At 42.3% G+C, this 14,566-nt stretch overlaps 1 protein-coding gene across 3 annotated transcripts; it reads left to right on the forward strand.

Moving 5' to 3' along the window:
* The first annotated feature begins 1,761 nt into the window (after window positions 1-1,761).
* Window positions 1,762-14,285, forward strand: ciapin1 (cytokine induced apoptosis inhibitor 1). 3 transcript variants are annotated; one of them, XM_085414867.1, is made up of 10 exons: window positions 1,762-2,055; window positions 3,044-3,396; window positions 8,279-8,441; window positions 8,976-9,119; window positions 10,090-10,169; window positions 11,829-11,997; window positions 12,683-12,759; window positions 12,976-13,097; window positions 13,408-13,489; window positions 13,584-14,285. In XM_085414867.1, the coding sequence occupies exons 2-10, from the start codon at window positions 3,073-3,075 to the stop codon at window positions 13,692-13,694; spliced, it is 1,272 nt and encodes a 423-aa protein (XP_085270993.1). In that variant the 5' UTR covers window positions 1,762-2,055; window positions 3,044-3,072; the 3' UTR covers window positions 13,695-14,285. The 3 variants fall into 3 exon arrangements, with proteins under 3 accessions (XP_085270993.1, XP_085270995.1, XP_085270994.1); XM_085414869.1 differs by lacking the exon at window positions 3,044-3,396 and having other exon boundaries at window positions 1,765-2,055; window positions 8,250-8,441; XM_085414868.1 differs by lacking the exon at window positions 3,044-3,396 and having other exon boundaries at window positions 1,766-2,055.
* Window positions 14,286-14,566: the final 281 nt, after the last annotated feature.

Raw genomic sequence — 14,566 nt, forward strand, 5'->3', positions numbered from 1 at the left:
ATAGTGAACTTAGAAAATATACACAAATTGTGAAATTGCACCTCTTTAAAATGCAGCTCAATTAAACCTAGCTCCAAGAATAATTTTCACCGACAGTTCTGAGATACGCTGCATGTTATTCTTGGATGCGGTTGTAGGACCAGCTTTAAAATCGCATGACAAAAATATCATACACATTAAAAAAAACTGTATCACCAACGTAGCCTGGAAAACATTTGCTAGTTAGATGAAGTCAGCTATCTCATCTTAGCATATTTATAATTATACGGTTCTTGGAGTGAGTGCATACACTCATGAAGTTTAGTAACTTCCGGTCACTGCAACAAGCCCAGGTACAGTTTACCGACGGATGGGTGCAGGACCTTGAAATGCACCGTGTAGAACGAAAGACCATCGTACGTATCATAAGTTTACCAGTCTCACAAATCGTCTTCATAAATACACATTCCTTAACCGTTTATTAATAGGACCTTTGAGCTCAACGGTAATTAATTAGTAGTGGAAATAATTTCTGGTACCCATCACAGAAATGTAGCAGTGACAATAATATTGTATGCTGTAATCGTACTGGGCAATTAGTGATACAAAAAACCTGTTTTATCCTGTGAATAAAAGTATGTGTTTTTGTTAATGTACCATAATAACAGAAGCGAAACGCAATATTGTGTCAGGACAATTCACTATTTATGCACAATAAATAAAGGAGCATAGCGCGACAATTTCTGTTCAGCGCCAGACTTGCTTGTAACCTATATCACCAATTATGTTAAGAAAAATGACGCATTAACTACAACAGCAGACTGACCTTTGTGTAAATGCTTGGAGCAGACTAACCTGTGAGCTGGAGTGTTCTAGGACGTTATATTTGATCTTTGAATGGCTGCAATCCAGGCCGTCTTTGTTACTTCGGAAACATGGCTCGAACAATTTCTCTTCAACGACGTAATCCGATAACAACCGATCTCTTTACCCGTCGGCTTCCCGTGGCTGTCATGCGACCGGCTATTGCAGTTAATAATACAACGGCTTCTTGACATTTTTGTGTTTCTTTTTATCGCTGTGTGACTGATTTTAATTGAAAGCCTGCGTGCGCTAGTACCGCTTGCCACGAGTTCCCAGAATCCTTTGCGGTTCTACCCGTGAATGACGTCACATTTTCAATCTCCATATAATATGCATGTTAAATTTTATATTTGGGGTAAAATATCAAGTCTTTTCAAGTAAACCGGTTCAAGTCCAATTCAAGTCCCAAGTCATTGGTGTAAAAGTCCAAGTCAAGTCACAAGTCTTAGAACATTTTTTCAAGTCAAGTCTAAAGTCATAAAATTAATGACTCGAGTCTGACTCGAGTCCAAGTCATGTGACTCGAGTCCACACCTCTGGTGTGTGTGCGTTTTTCACGTCTGTGTCCCAGTAATCATAAACTTGTAGCTAGAGCATTTAATTTCCCAAACGCGAACACTCTTTTTCAGTGTTTATACATTTAAACTCAATCACGCCTGTAAATTACAATAAAACTAAGACCATCGAATTGTGCAAAAAAAAAGAAGTAATTTTAATAAATTTAATAGTTAAAAACTTTTCCATGAAAAGGTTTGAAAAATATATTTTGGATTATCCTGTATTAGGTAAGCATAAACCTATTGCGTCTAAATTAATTTATATTAAGTCAAGTATACATAATGTATGAAGAACCTTCACACAGCCTGTGGGCCCGTGGGCCAGGCTCAAATACTTTACTTTGAAAATAGGAACCGGAAACACGCTCTGACGTAACTGTAGCTGAGTTTAACCGCCATCAGGACAGCAGGCAAGTCTTCGTGTAGGCTCGGTTTACGTTTTGTTTCTTTAGTTAATTCTGCCACCAGAGGCCTTTTAGGAGAGCAGTAGACAAACGTTAAGCCTTTGATACTGCGGGTAGCCGTGTAGCGGGAGCTGCTTGGTGTTCACGCCGTCGTTAGGAGCTGATTACGAGCCTCTGCCGGTGCTGCGTCACGTTGTTTGCTCCTCGGAGCTCCTGAAACACCGGAGTCAAGAACAAACCTCTAATTATTGGTATGTCACGTAAGCGGTTTTTTCTGTTTTGCAGACTTTAAACACATCTCTTCACTGTCACTTACAGAGCGACAGGGAACCTTCTAGACCTTTGTACGATAACATTAGAATAACATTTTGTAATTTGGCTCTGATTGGATCTTAAAGGCTTTTTATTACACTCATTTGCACTTCCACGTTTATATTAGAATAGCTTTACATTAAGATTCACACTTGTATAAATACCCCTTTGATTTGATTTTTACTGTGATTTTTACTTTAACTAATAATTAGTTAATGTGAGAAAACATGCCTTTCATGTATATTGATACTGTGTTTTTAGGAAATCTCGAATGATATTGTGCCCATCTTTGAAGCACTTTGGGTCAGCTTCTGTTCTTCAAATGTTTTGTAGGATATGAATAAAATAAACGTTACAGTCAATACAAAAAATTTCAGACATGTTTCACAGTGCAGGTATGCGGCCCAGGACAGATCCCCTAAAGCTTCCTCAACATCATCTACCGCTGAGTAATTACATGTCTGAGAGGATGGTGTGTCATGTATGAGTGCTTGAACACAATATGAGGTACCTGTGCTTTTGGTAAATACACCTTTAAAGCTCACAGAACATGTGGAAAGACAGATGGCAGTTTAAAACTATTCCCACATACAGTGGGGCAAAAAAGTATTTAGTCAGCCACCGATTGTGCAAGTTCCCCCACTTAAAATGATGACAGAGGTCAGTAATTTGCACCAGAGGTACACTTCAACTGTGAGAGACAGAATGTGGAAAAAAAATCCATGAATTCACATGGTAGGATTTGTAAAGAATTTATCCGTAAATCAGGGTGGCAAATAAGTATTTGGTCACCTCAAACATGGAAAATCTCTGGCTCTCACAGACCTGTAACGTCTTCTGTAAGACGCTTTTCTGTCCCCCACTCGTTACCTGTATGAATGGCACCTGTTTGAACTCATCATCTGTATAAAAGACACCTGTCCACAGCCTCAAACAGTCAGACTCCAAACTCCGCCATGGCCAAGACCAAAGAGCTCTCGAAGGACACCAGGAAAAGTATTGTAGACCTGCACCAGACTGGGAAGAGTGAATCTACAATATGCAAGCAGCTTGGTGTGAAAAAATCAACTGTGGGAGCAATCATCAGAAAATGGAAGACATACAAGACCACTGATAATCTCCCACGATCTGGGGCTCCACGCAAGATCTCATCCCGTGGGGTCAAAATGATCATGAGAACGGTGAGCAAAGATCCCAGAACCACACGGGGGGACCTGGTGAATGACCTGCAGAGAGCTGGGACCAAAGTAACAAAGGTCACCATCAGTAACCAGTGTTGGGTAAGTTACTTTAAAATAGTAACTTAGTTACATTACTAGTTAGTTCTCTCAAAAGTAACTCAGTTACTTCAAGTTACTCGTTACTTTCAAAGTAACTAGTTACTAGGGAAAGTAACTTTGGTTTTACTCAGAATTCTCTTGTTAATGTGTTGCTTCCATAACTTTGCCAGTCTTCTAGCTTGCTTACTTGCCACAAGTGCACTGTGCCACCTACCAATAGAAAGGAAAAGATAATGTGCATATTTCCACAAAACAAGTCCCACGCCTGGACCGTCATTGACTACTGCCATGATTCTAGCCTACGTCACGGCGTCATGTGCGCCTTTTACATCCAACACAAAAACTGCAGTTGTGGTGCTTTGATTGTACTCAGAACTCGGAAATTCTGCCTTCTGAATAGGAAGATGTAGGCAACACCAGACTGCAGATGAGCTGCATACAGGGCTGGACTGGGACAGAAAATTGGCCCGGGCATTTTGACTAGAGACCGGCCCACCATTATAGGAAAAATCATAAAGCCTTTGAATGAAAATAAACACTGTTGTGACAGTGATGTACACTGTTCTGATGGTATATATGCATCAATCTATCAATCGTTTGTTGTAAGATTCAGATAATTATTTTTTAAAAGCTAGACATTTTAAATGAGAATAAGAAAGAAAAGTATTTCTTTGTGCCCCCCTCTCCCTGTTAATGCCCTACCTGGCCCCCTGGCAAAACTTTGCTAGATCCGCACCTGCACAGTTACCAGCTGTCAGCTACAGTGGGGCAAAAAAGTATTTAGTCAGCCACCGATTGTGCAAGTTCCCCCACTTAAAATGATGACAGAGGTCAGTAATTTGCACCAGAGGTACACTTCAACTGTGAGAGACAGAATGTGAAAAAAAAATCCATGAATTCACATGGTAGGATTTGTAAAGAATTTATCCGTAAATCAGGGTGGCAAATAAGTATTTGGTCACCTCAAACATGGAAAATCTCTGGCTCTCACAGACCTGTAACGTCTTCTGTAAGACGCTTTTCTGTCCCCCACTCGTTACCTGTATGAATGGCACCTGTTTGAACTCATCATCTGTATAAAAGACACCTGTCCACAGCCTCAAACAGTCAGACTCCAAACTCCGCCATGGCCAAGACCAAAGTGCTCTCGAAGGACACCAGGAAAAGTATTGTAGACCTGCACCAGACTGGGAAGAGTGAATCTACAATAGGCAAGCAGCTTGGTGTGAAAAAATCAACTGGGAGCAATCATCAGAAAATGGAAGACATACAAGACCACTGATAATCTCCCACGATCTGGGGCTCCACGCAAGATCTCATCCCGTGGGGTCAAAATGATCATGAGAACGGTGAGCAAAGATCCCAGAATCACACGGGGGGACCTGGTGAATGACCTGCAGAGAGCTGGGACCAAAGTAACAAAGGTCACCATCAGTAACACACTACAACGGCAGGGAATCAAATCCCGCAGTGCCAGACGTGTTCCGCTGCTGAAGCCAGTGCATGTCCAGGCCCGTCTGAAGTTTGCCAGAGAGCACATGGATGATACAGCAGAGGATTGGGAGAATGTCATGTGGTCAGATGAAACCAAAGTAGAACTTTTTGGTATAAACTCAACTCGTCGTGTTTGGAGGAAGAAGAATACTGAGTTGCATCCCAAGAACACCATACCTACTGTGAAGCATGGGGGTGGAAACATCATGCTATGGGGCTGTTTTTCTGCCAAGGGGACAGGACGACTGATCCGTGTTAAGGACAGAATGAATGGGGCCATGTATCGTGAGATTTTGAGCCAAAACTTCCTTCCATCAGTGAGAACTTTGAAGATGAAACGAGGCTGGGTCTTCCAACATGACAATGATCCAAAACACACCGCCCGGGCAACAAAGGAGTGGCTCCGTAAGAAGCATTTGAAAGTCCTGGAGTGGCCTAGCCAGTCTCCAGACCTCAACCCCATAGAAAATCTGTGGCGGGAGTTGAAAGTCCGTGTTGCTCGGCAACAGCCCCAAAACATCACTGCTCTTGAGAAGATCTGCATGGAGGAATGGGCCAAAATACCAGCTACTGTGTGTGCAAACCTGGTAAAGACCTATAGTAAACGTTTGACCTCTGTTATTGCCAACAAAGGTTATGTTACAAAGTATTGAGTTGTATTTTTGTTATTGACCAAATACTTATTTGCCACCCTGATTTACGAATAAATTCTTTACAAATCCTACCATGTGGATTCATGGATTTTTTTCTTCACATTCTGTCTCTCACAGTTGACGTGTACCTCTGGTGCAAATTACTGACCTCTGTCATCATTTTGGGGGGGAACTTGCACAATCGGTGGCTGACTAAATACTTTTTTGCCCCACTGTACCTAAAAAAGGATCCTGGTGTTATTTGTCTCTCAGAAACAGTTCATAACTTCCCTTCAACTCATTCATGTCACCTAAAAGGTAAACCTGTTTCTCCATCACAGCTCTGATGATCCAGTAAGGACATCTCCTGGTTTCATCTTCATGTTTCCCTCTCACCAGATAACCAAACCATATCATGACCAGCAGCTTTACAGCTGTGGCTCCAGCAAACATCAGCTGATACTAGAAATTAATATTAAATAAATTCTAACAACAGCTGATCAAGCTTAAACGTGCTGCTGTTGTTTAGCGCGACATCCGCTGGTTTCCTCTTTCGGCGCAAAGTGGGATAAACAAACAAGAGAGCCGATCAGCTGATCATTGATCAGTTTTCATGATTGAAGTAGAAACAGGAGAGGGAGGGGGGAGAATGTAAGAAGAAGAGGCAGCTGTGCAGCAAAGACACAGAATAATTCCAGCTTTGTGCCTTTTTCATTGTAGCTGAATTACGGGACAAACTGTTCCTTTTCACCTCAATAAGAAACGCGTAATATTTTCTCTGAATACCAGACGGGACGGTTGGCAACTCTAATAACTTATGAACAAAATAAAGTTCAACATCAGTAACATCATAGCACCCACCCAGCTGTATAGAAACTCCGTCATGCTAGCTAGCACGCAGTAAGGAAAAAGTCAGAATAACGAAAATAAACTCCACCTAAACTTGGTTTATATCTGACCCAGAGAGACTGCAGGTCATAACTTCTTACCTGAAGTTCAGTTCACACTTGGACCGGCGGCCGCCTCGGGTCTCTTTTCCTTCTGCGTCCCTTTTCCTTCATCCACCTGCTGGCCTCCACCACTTGCTAATGTTACTGAATCTGTGGAAGCTCCGCGATAGCCACCACACGAAGTAACGAGTAACGACCCTATCTAAATCCCAGTAACGGCTAACGCGTTCCTGATTTTGGCATAATAACTAGTTACCGTGCTCGTTACCACAATAATAACGTAGTTACTGTAACGCGTTACTTAATAACGCGTTAGTCCCAACACTGTCAGTAACACACTACAACGGCAGGGAATCAAATCCCGCAGTGCCAGACGTGTTCCGCTGCTGAAGCCAGTGCATGTCCAGGCCCGTCTGAAGTTTGCCAGAGAGCACATGGATGATACAGCAGAGGATTGGGAGAATGTCATGTGGTCAGATGAAACCAAAGTAGAACTTTTTGGTATAAACTCAACTCGTCGTGTTTGGAGGAAGAAGAATACTGAGTTGCATCCCAAGAACACCATACCTACTGTGAAGCATGGGGGTGGAAACATCATGCTATGGGGCTGTTTTTCTGCCAAGGGGACAGGACGACTGATCCGTGTTAAGGACAGAATGAATGGGGCCATGTATCGTGAGATTTTGAGCCAAAACCTCCTTCCATCAGTGAGAACTTTGAAGATGAAACGAGGCTGGGTCTTCCAACATGACAATGATCCAAAACACACCGCCCGGGCAACAAAGGAGTGGCTCCGTAAGAAGCATTTGAAAGTCCTGGAGTGGCCTAGCCAGTCTCCAGACCTCAACCCCATAGAAAATCTGTGGCGGGAGTTGAAAGTCCGTGTTGCTCGGCAACAGCCCCAAAACATCACTGCTCTTGAGAAGATCTGCATGGAGGAATGGGCCAAAATACCAGCTACTGTGTGTGCAAACCTGGTAAAGACCTATAGTAAACGTTTGACCTCTGTTATTGCCAACAAAGGTTATGTTACAAAGTATTGAGTTGTATTTTTGTTATTGACCAAATACTTATTTTCCACCCTGATTTACGAATAAATTCTTTACAAATCCTACCATGTGAATTCATGGATTTTTTTCTTCACATTCTGTCTCTCACAGTTGAAGTGTACCTCTGGTGCAAATTACTGACCTCTGTCATCATTTTGGGGGGGGGGAACTTGCGCAATCGGTGGCTGACTAAATACTTTTTTTCCCCACTGTAATCCAGTGGAGCCATGTTCCAAAAGACTTGAAGCTTTAACAGCTGCCAAAGAGGCTTCTGCAGAATACAGAATCAAGACTCTGTAAGTGGGAGTGGAGTTGAGCACTGGATGAATCTGTTGTGTCTTAATGTTACAGACATGCCAGTTTGGCCTTTCTTGCAGCCTGGCTGATTCATCAAGTTACAGACCTTGGGTTGAAATTTTACAACCTCCACAGACACCAAAACTGCAGTTTCTTTTCATTATTTTTTCCACTGCTGCTTGTTTCTAATGAACAGCTTAGCTTTGACCCAGCTGCTGTTTACAGAGTCAGAGAGTCTACACGATAGCAGGAAGAAAGAGTTCACTTGCTGTTGATTTTCCCAGAACAACAAAATTTACTTTTTTGTTTTTGTGCAAGTACATGTGGGATTTATGTTGTCATGGTGGAGGCCACAGCAGCAAAAGGATGGAATGCTTCAGTAGTCATTACCTACACCTTTAAACACACAAACTTTGATGCTGCACTTTCAGGTATAAAAACTTGAGTTCACTTCCTCCAGGGAATCATGGCAGACCTTGGCATCAGAGCAGGAGACAAAGTGGTGCTGGTGTGGGCTCAGCCTTCAACACCTACGGCCCTGAAGCAGTACGCAGAGGAGCTGGGAGCGGTCGTCGGTCCGGATGGTAGAGTGGCGGTGGAGAACATGGACAGGCTGCTGCTGTGTAAGTTCACCTGATAATTTCTTTTTAACACATGCTCTGACTTAACCTCTTAAGGAAAACTGCTGAAACAGCAGCTGTAGACTGTCATCATCACCACAATCAACACGCGTTAAATTCCCCTGCATCTCTGTCATGAGTTCATGTGTGCAAATGTCTAAAAATAGTCACAATTACAGTACTTATCGTAACTGCTACTTAACTACTCGGGAGAACAGCTGTTAAAGAGAGGTGCTTTCTGAGGTGGCGGGAATTTAAAATGCACTTCATGTACCTGGTGAACACAGATCTGCCTGTAAGAGGTTATTGATGAAACTTGCAAATGAATATTTCTGAATCGATAGAACTTTAAGACAAAGGAAACTCGAATTCACAAAGAATATCCATTTTCTTCCAGTGCACCTGCACACTGGGTCTTATGGTTAACCCACCTCCTACGTCTCACTTTGAACCCCTGCTCCATTGTGAAATACTTTAGTTTGCAGTTCAGAACATAGCGTATTTCACATTAATTGTCTCCTCCTGTCCTCTCCTCAGCCTCTCACGCGGCCTCCACCTTCAACTGGGTGCTCTCTTGCCTTCTGGCTGACAGCTCCTCCATCCACACTTCAGAGACTCTAGCAGAGATAGCCAGAGTGCTCAAACCTGGAGGGCAGCTGGTCCTTGATGAACCAGTTACAGGTAAGAGACAGTAGTCCATTCATCCATTTGCTGCTGGAAGATAAAAAAGATACTCCAGATGTCCCACTTAGCAGCTCCTCCTGAGGGATGGTGCCCTTTGTTGAGCCAGCATGGAATCCTTTTGACCTGTTACATTTAATCCTAATAACACTGGGACTTCACTGTTATTCATTTTGTCATTGTTTTTTTTGTTTTTTTACTTTCATGGATTTTTAAAAAATATGCTTGGCCTGCAATAGCATTTTTTTCACATCTGAACCAATCACTGTTCAGTTATTAAAAGGTTAAACACCTCCTGAAGTAGGAGCTAAGAGACCCCAAAAAACAGGGTTCCAAGAAATCTTCTAGTACCTAATTCCTGCAGTCATAAGAGCTGTGAAAAGGTTCCTGTGCCCCTGGAACTGGGGCATTTTAAGGAGCTCCAGCATTACTCTAACCTCTCCAAAAGTTGATTCTGTTCATCTGGACGTAGTGTTTTGTGGGAGAAATGTTTCATCACTCATCCAAGTGACTTCTTCACTCTCAGCTGACTGCAGGTTTCCCCAATCTTATAAACAGTACATTTGCATAATGACTGAAACCAGCCCACTGAAGGAACAGTGGGCTGGGAGGTCAGTTCCTTAATCTTAATTATGCAAATTCTCATGACCATTGATCAACATTAACAACAAACCATTACTCTGACCGCTCTCTGGAGCCTGCTACTCGGTCCCGGCAGGTGACTGGTAAGGATGACAGGTGAAATAGTAACCACTGGCAATGCAAAGTGTCAGGTATCAAGTTTATCTCACTTCAGCAGCATGACTGACGTGACTTTGAATGAGAGTGAAGGACACTGTTGTTTGACACGTGATACAAGAGTGGCCTAAGTGTGCACTGTTACAGTGGAAACGCATTATCGACAGCAGTTTAGGTGTATTTATCCTCGGTGTCGATGTGTTTTAATGTGCTGAGTATATCTGTGTTACAGAATCAGAAGGACAAAGTGTGAGGACAGCTGAGAAGCTGGTGTCGGCTCTGAAGCTGTCCGGCTTTATGTCAGTAACAGAGGTGAGTAGTTCACACTAGGGCTGTTCGATATAACGATATATATCGGATGACGATATAAAAACGTCTGTCGTTTCATTTTACGCTATCGTTTGTTTCGCAGTGTGGCAAAATAAAATGTTTACGGCAATATTTTTTTCATCGTTTGATGGTCACTGTAGTGGTTATATTAATTTGTTAAATTTCTCTTTCTTTTATATTTAATATGACCACACTACGGATGGACAAGCGACTGTTTTTACGCGTTGCTGTTAGCAACCACGATGGTAAAACAATGGCGTGGCTCCGCCGTCTGCTTGTTTGTTTTGCATATTAACCTTTCACAATAAAGCTCAAGATCCTGTTGAGGCTTTTCAAAATAAACAAAATCCTGTGAAAGAGAATGCAGTATTTACGGATGAGAAGCAAAAAAAGAGCCGTCAGGTGCTAAAAAATAAACCTTGGAGTCAAACGTTAGAACAGGCTTTTCCCCGCAGCACGCCGTGTAATAAATATTCACAAAGAAAACGGCGGCCGTTACAACTTATGTCTAAAAATGTATCGTTTCATGCACTGGCTAAAAGTCATAACTCCAGGTACACAACGCCCAGCTGAAAACACTTCATGCAAGTCGAGCTGCCCGAGATTCATGGAATTTACAGAAAATTTTAAATGTTGTGATTTATATCGTTATCGGGATGATAGATGTCTTATATCGGGATATGAGATTTTGGTCATATCGCACAGCCCTAGTTCACACTGTGGAGTAGAGGGATGTTTTCCCCAACATCTGCAACTGTGTACTCCAGCAACATGCATATTCAGGACATTATTCCACTTAGACCAGCTGATCGGAGCACTTGAGGCACCGGTTGACATGTTGTGAAGTTAGTTTTGGGTTTAAATTCCTGGAAGCTTGTCTCTGTAAACAGATTTTGAGTCTCCAGCTGCTTGAACAGTGAGGAACATGATTGGAAGAAAGAAGTTGGTATGGGTCTTTCAGTTGCTGGCTTCTGAGAATCCCCTTACTGAGGAGGTCTAATTATTGTTAATAGTTTGACCTGATGGTCATTTTTGCTTCCTCATTCACACGGAGCATCATCTGCCTCCATCGCATCCTATCCCTGCCATCCTCCTCTGTCATGTCCATATTCAACATCCTTTGTCCAATATATCCACCATCCCTCCTCTGCACATGTCACAAGGGTTTTCCCTAAAACCTGCATACCTTTTTAGTTTTATTTAATTTTTTTTAAATTTGCTGAGATTAAAAAAACGTGAACTTTGGGCAAAACGCTACACTGCCACTTTCTTCCCAGCCCAATAACGGTGTAATAGGGACAGGTGTAATAGGGACAGGTGTAATAGGGACAGGGAAAGTGCTACACCAACATGACGCCACATCCTACCTTAACCAGTGCTGACTAATAAGGGAGGGCACAGTATAACTGCTGCTCTGAGTGTGCTGCACATCCCAGAGTGTTAGTATGAACATGGAGGAATCCTCAGTTCACTGTGGGTTCATCAGTTAAGCAGCGAATTTAGCTGCTACACGTTATTTCTGTGGGTCTTCACGTCACGGGTGGGGAAAAAAAAATGCTCCCAGCTGGGCGTATTCACAAGGCTGGATCCAGCCCCTGATTTTGTGCCATGCTTATATCAGTTTGCTGTCTCGTCATTCAGATCAGCAAAGCAGAGCTCAGTCCTGAAGCGCTGAGCTCCCTCAGGGCAGCCTCTGGTTACCAAGGAGACTCCCTGTCTCGAGTCCGCGTATCTGCCTCCAAACCCGACTTTGAGGTGGGGTCATCGAGCCAGATCAAACTGTCGTTTGGGAAAAAGACAGCCAAGCCAGGTAGGCTTCATAAGTACGCTTTGTTCTTTCTCCTGTTGTCTCTGAATCCACAGCTCACCGTCTCTGTCAACTATGATCTAATATAATAGGCTACAGATGCCAGATTCCCTTTAGTTTGTAGAGAGGTTTGAGTTGATGATGATAGGGACATAAATCTGTAATTTTACAGATTACAGATTTATGGCTTTGTTTATGGCTCTAACAAAGGAGAAGTTACTGTCTGGGCATTAGGAATACTTTATGTTAATAAACTGAGTTCTGCTCAGTTTAAAATGAAAGAAAATCCAACTGAAGAAACAAGAAGTACCACTATGAAGTCAAGAACAATCAAGTTAGGAATCTGCTGACCAATTTGGAAAAAAAAAACCAAACGTTTTCACGTTTTAAAGACTATCAACAGAAGACGAGTGACTTTCTCGACTCTTTATACAGACACAATAATCCAGTTTGTCTGCGATCGCTTCCTTTTTTTTTTTTTTTTTTATGAATAATGTAATTTCCACTTGGAGGACGAAACTTCATTTCCTATTCGGGCTGTCTGTCGTCCTCACTACAGTAACATTTTATTTTAATTTTTTTTTTTAACAATGCTGCATTTGCATCATTATAAGTGACGAGTGAGTCTGTGAGCTCCTCAGACTGTCTGTGCTGTGAAGCTAATGTTGGTTAAAATGTGTGATTTCAGCAGAGAAACCTGCTCTGGATCCCAACACGGTGAAAATGTGGACGCTGTCAGCCAACGACATGAACGACGATGATGTGGTGAGTTTGTACACCGACTGAAGCGCTGAACCACGCACACGTGACCGTTTATTAGGCAGACTGAAATCCTCTTTTAAAGAAAAATATATGTATTTCAGCACGATGTAGTTTGTGGGGAATTGCTGATTTTTCTGCAGTTTCTCAAACCTGGAGTAATGCAACACATAAATGACACACTGATGTTTTTCTTGTCCGTCGTGTTTATGTTCTGTGTAGGATCTGATGGACTCGGATGCTCTGCTGGATGAAGATGACTTGAAAAAACCTGATCCAGCTTCTCTTAAAGCTCCGGCCTGTGGAGAAGGAGCCGACAAGAAGAAGAAAGCCTGCAAGAGCTGGTGAGGTTTTGTTTAAATCTCACATATTTTGGAGAGATTTAAGACCAAGATCCGAGCTTTCAGAAATGTCAGTGCACTTTTAACCAGATATTACACGATTTACCCATGCACAACCTTTGGGCTCATGCTCATTTTCAGCTTCATGACTTATAAAATTTATGTTTGAGATGTCCGCATTAAGGACGTCTGCTCTCACTGACAGCATACAGATCCAGTGTTATGAGCAATCTGAAGTTTGCGGCGATCTGAAACTTTTGCATGAGCATGAAGGACATCATGTGACGTGATGCTGTACTGTATCTTTGTGTAGCACGTGTGGGCTAGCTGAAGAACTGGAGCAGGAGAGTAAAGGAAAACAGAAGACTGACCTGCCAAAATCAGCCTGTGGAAGTGTGAGTGTATACTTTCAAAAGCCTGCATTGGTTCCTCATCCCTCCTCTGGTTCTAATAAAGAAATAATAATTATCTTTGTTCTGTTTGTGGCAGTGTTACCTTGGCGATGCTTTCCGATGTGCCAGCTGCCCGTACACGGGGATGCCGGCGTTCAAGCCGGGAGAGAAAATCGTTCTGGACAACAAAACACTGACGGATGCTTGAAACACAACTTCAGCAACGCGCACTGCTCAAACCTCAACACATGACATTCCTCTCTTTTCCAACCCTGTAGACACGATTCCCTCTGATTAAACCCCGAGGATCAGTGAGGCACCTCGCTGATCCATTTTGTGTATAATCCACACGGGAGTAAATATGCACTGAGAATGTTTGAGTCCTGCTGTGATGAGATTTAAAACATAAAGTAAACTCTCAAGATGATCAGTGCAATTACACCATACAGAAATGTTTTTTTCAATCTGTCAGCTGGATTGCAGTTTCCATCATTGCAGCTTCAATAGAAATGATTCATCATTGACTACAAAGTCTATAGTGAGAGCGCCTTCACCTGAAGGCTTTCTAGGTCATTCTGAAAAGCTGACATGCTTTCTTTATTCCTTGAATTTAACTTCCATTTACACCTGATCGCTAACAGCTGAAGAACCGAGTGGCTGTTTAAGATTTACGAACGCTGACATCGAAACCAAACCGCATTTAAACCGTTCAAATGAAGGGTCTGTATGTATGTGGAAGGCAAAGAAGTGTTGTTGCCTCTCTTTGTTTCATTGCAATAAACTAAAACCAGCCTTACAATGTTTAAACATATCCCATTTATTTCACTGCATGTGACTAAATACTTAAGAAATGGTTATTGGTATTGTGACTGCAGGTGGCCCAGGATCTAAATGTAATCCCTTGCTTTAACAGCAGCTTTAAACACTCGTTTTAGAATATGACTTCTTTCACAAAAACTCTTGACGCAAATTTAAAAAAACAACTTTATAAACAATTTCCTGAATATCAAATAGTCTCTCAAAACAACATTTGGCTTTACTAGACTGTAACCTGCTGACTGACAGCTGCTACATCTCTTC

Source organism: Rhamphochromis longiceps, linkage group LG7 (genome assembly GCF_057381845.1).
Source record: "Rhamphochromis longiceps isolate RC_006_pf linkage group LG7, R_longiceps_female_GT1.1, whole genome shotgun sequence".
NCBI lineage: Eukaryota > Metazoa > Chordata > Actinopteri > Cichliformes > Cichlidae > Rhamphochromis > Rhamphochromis longiceps.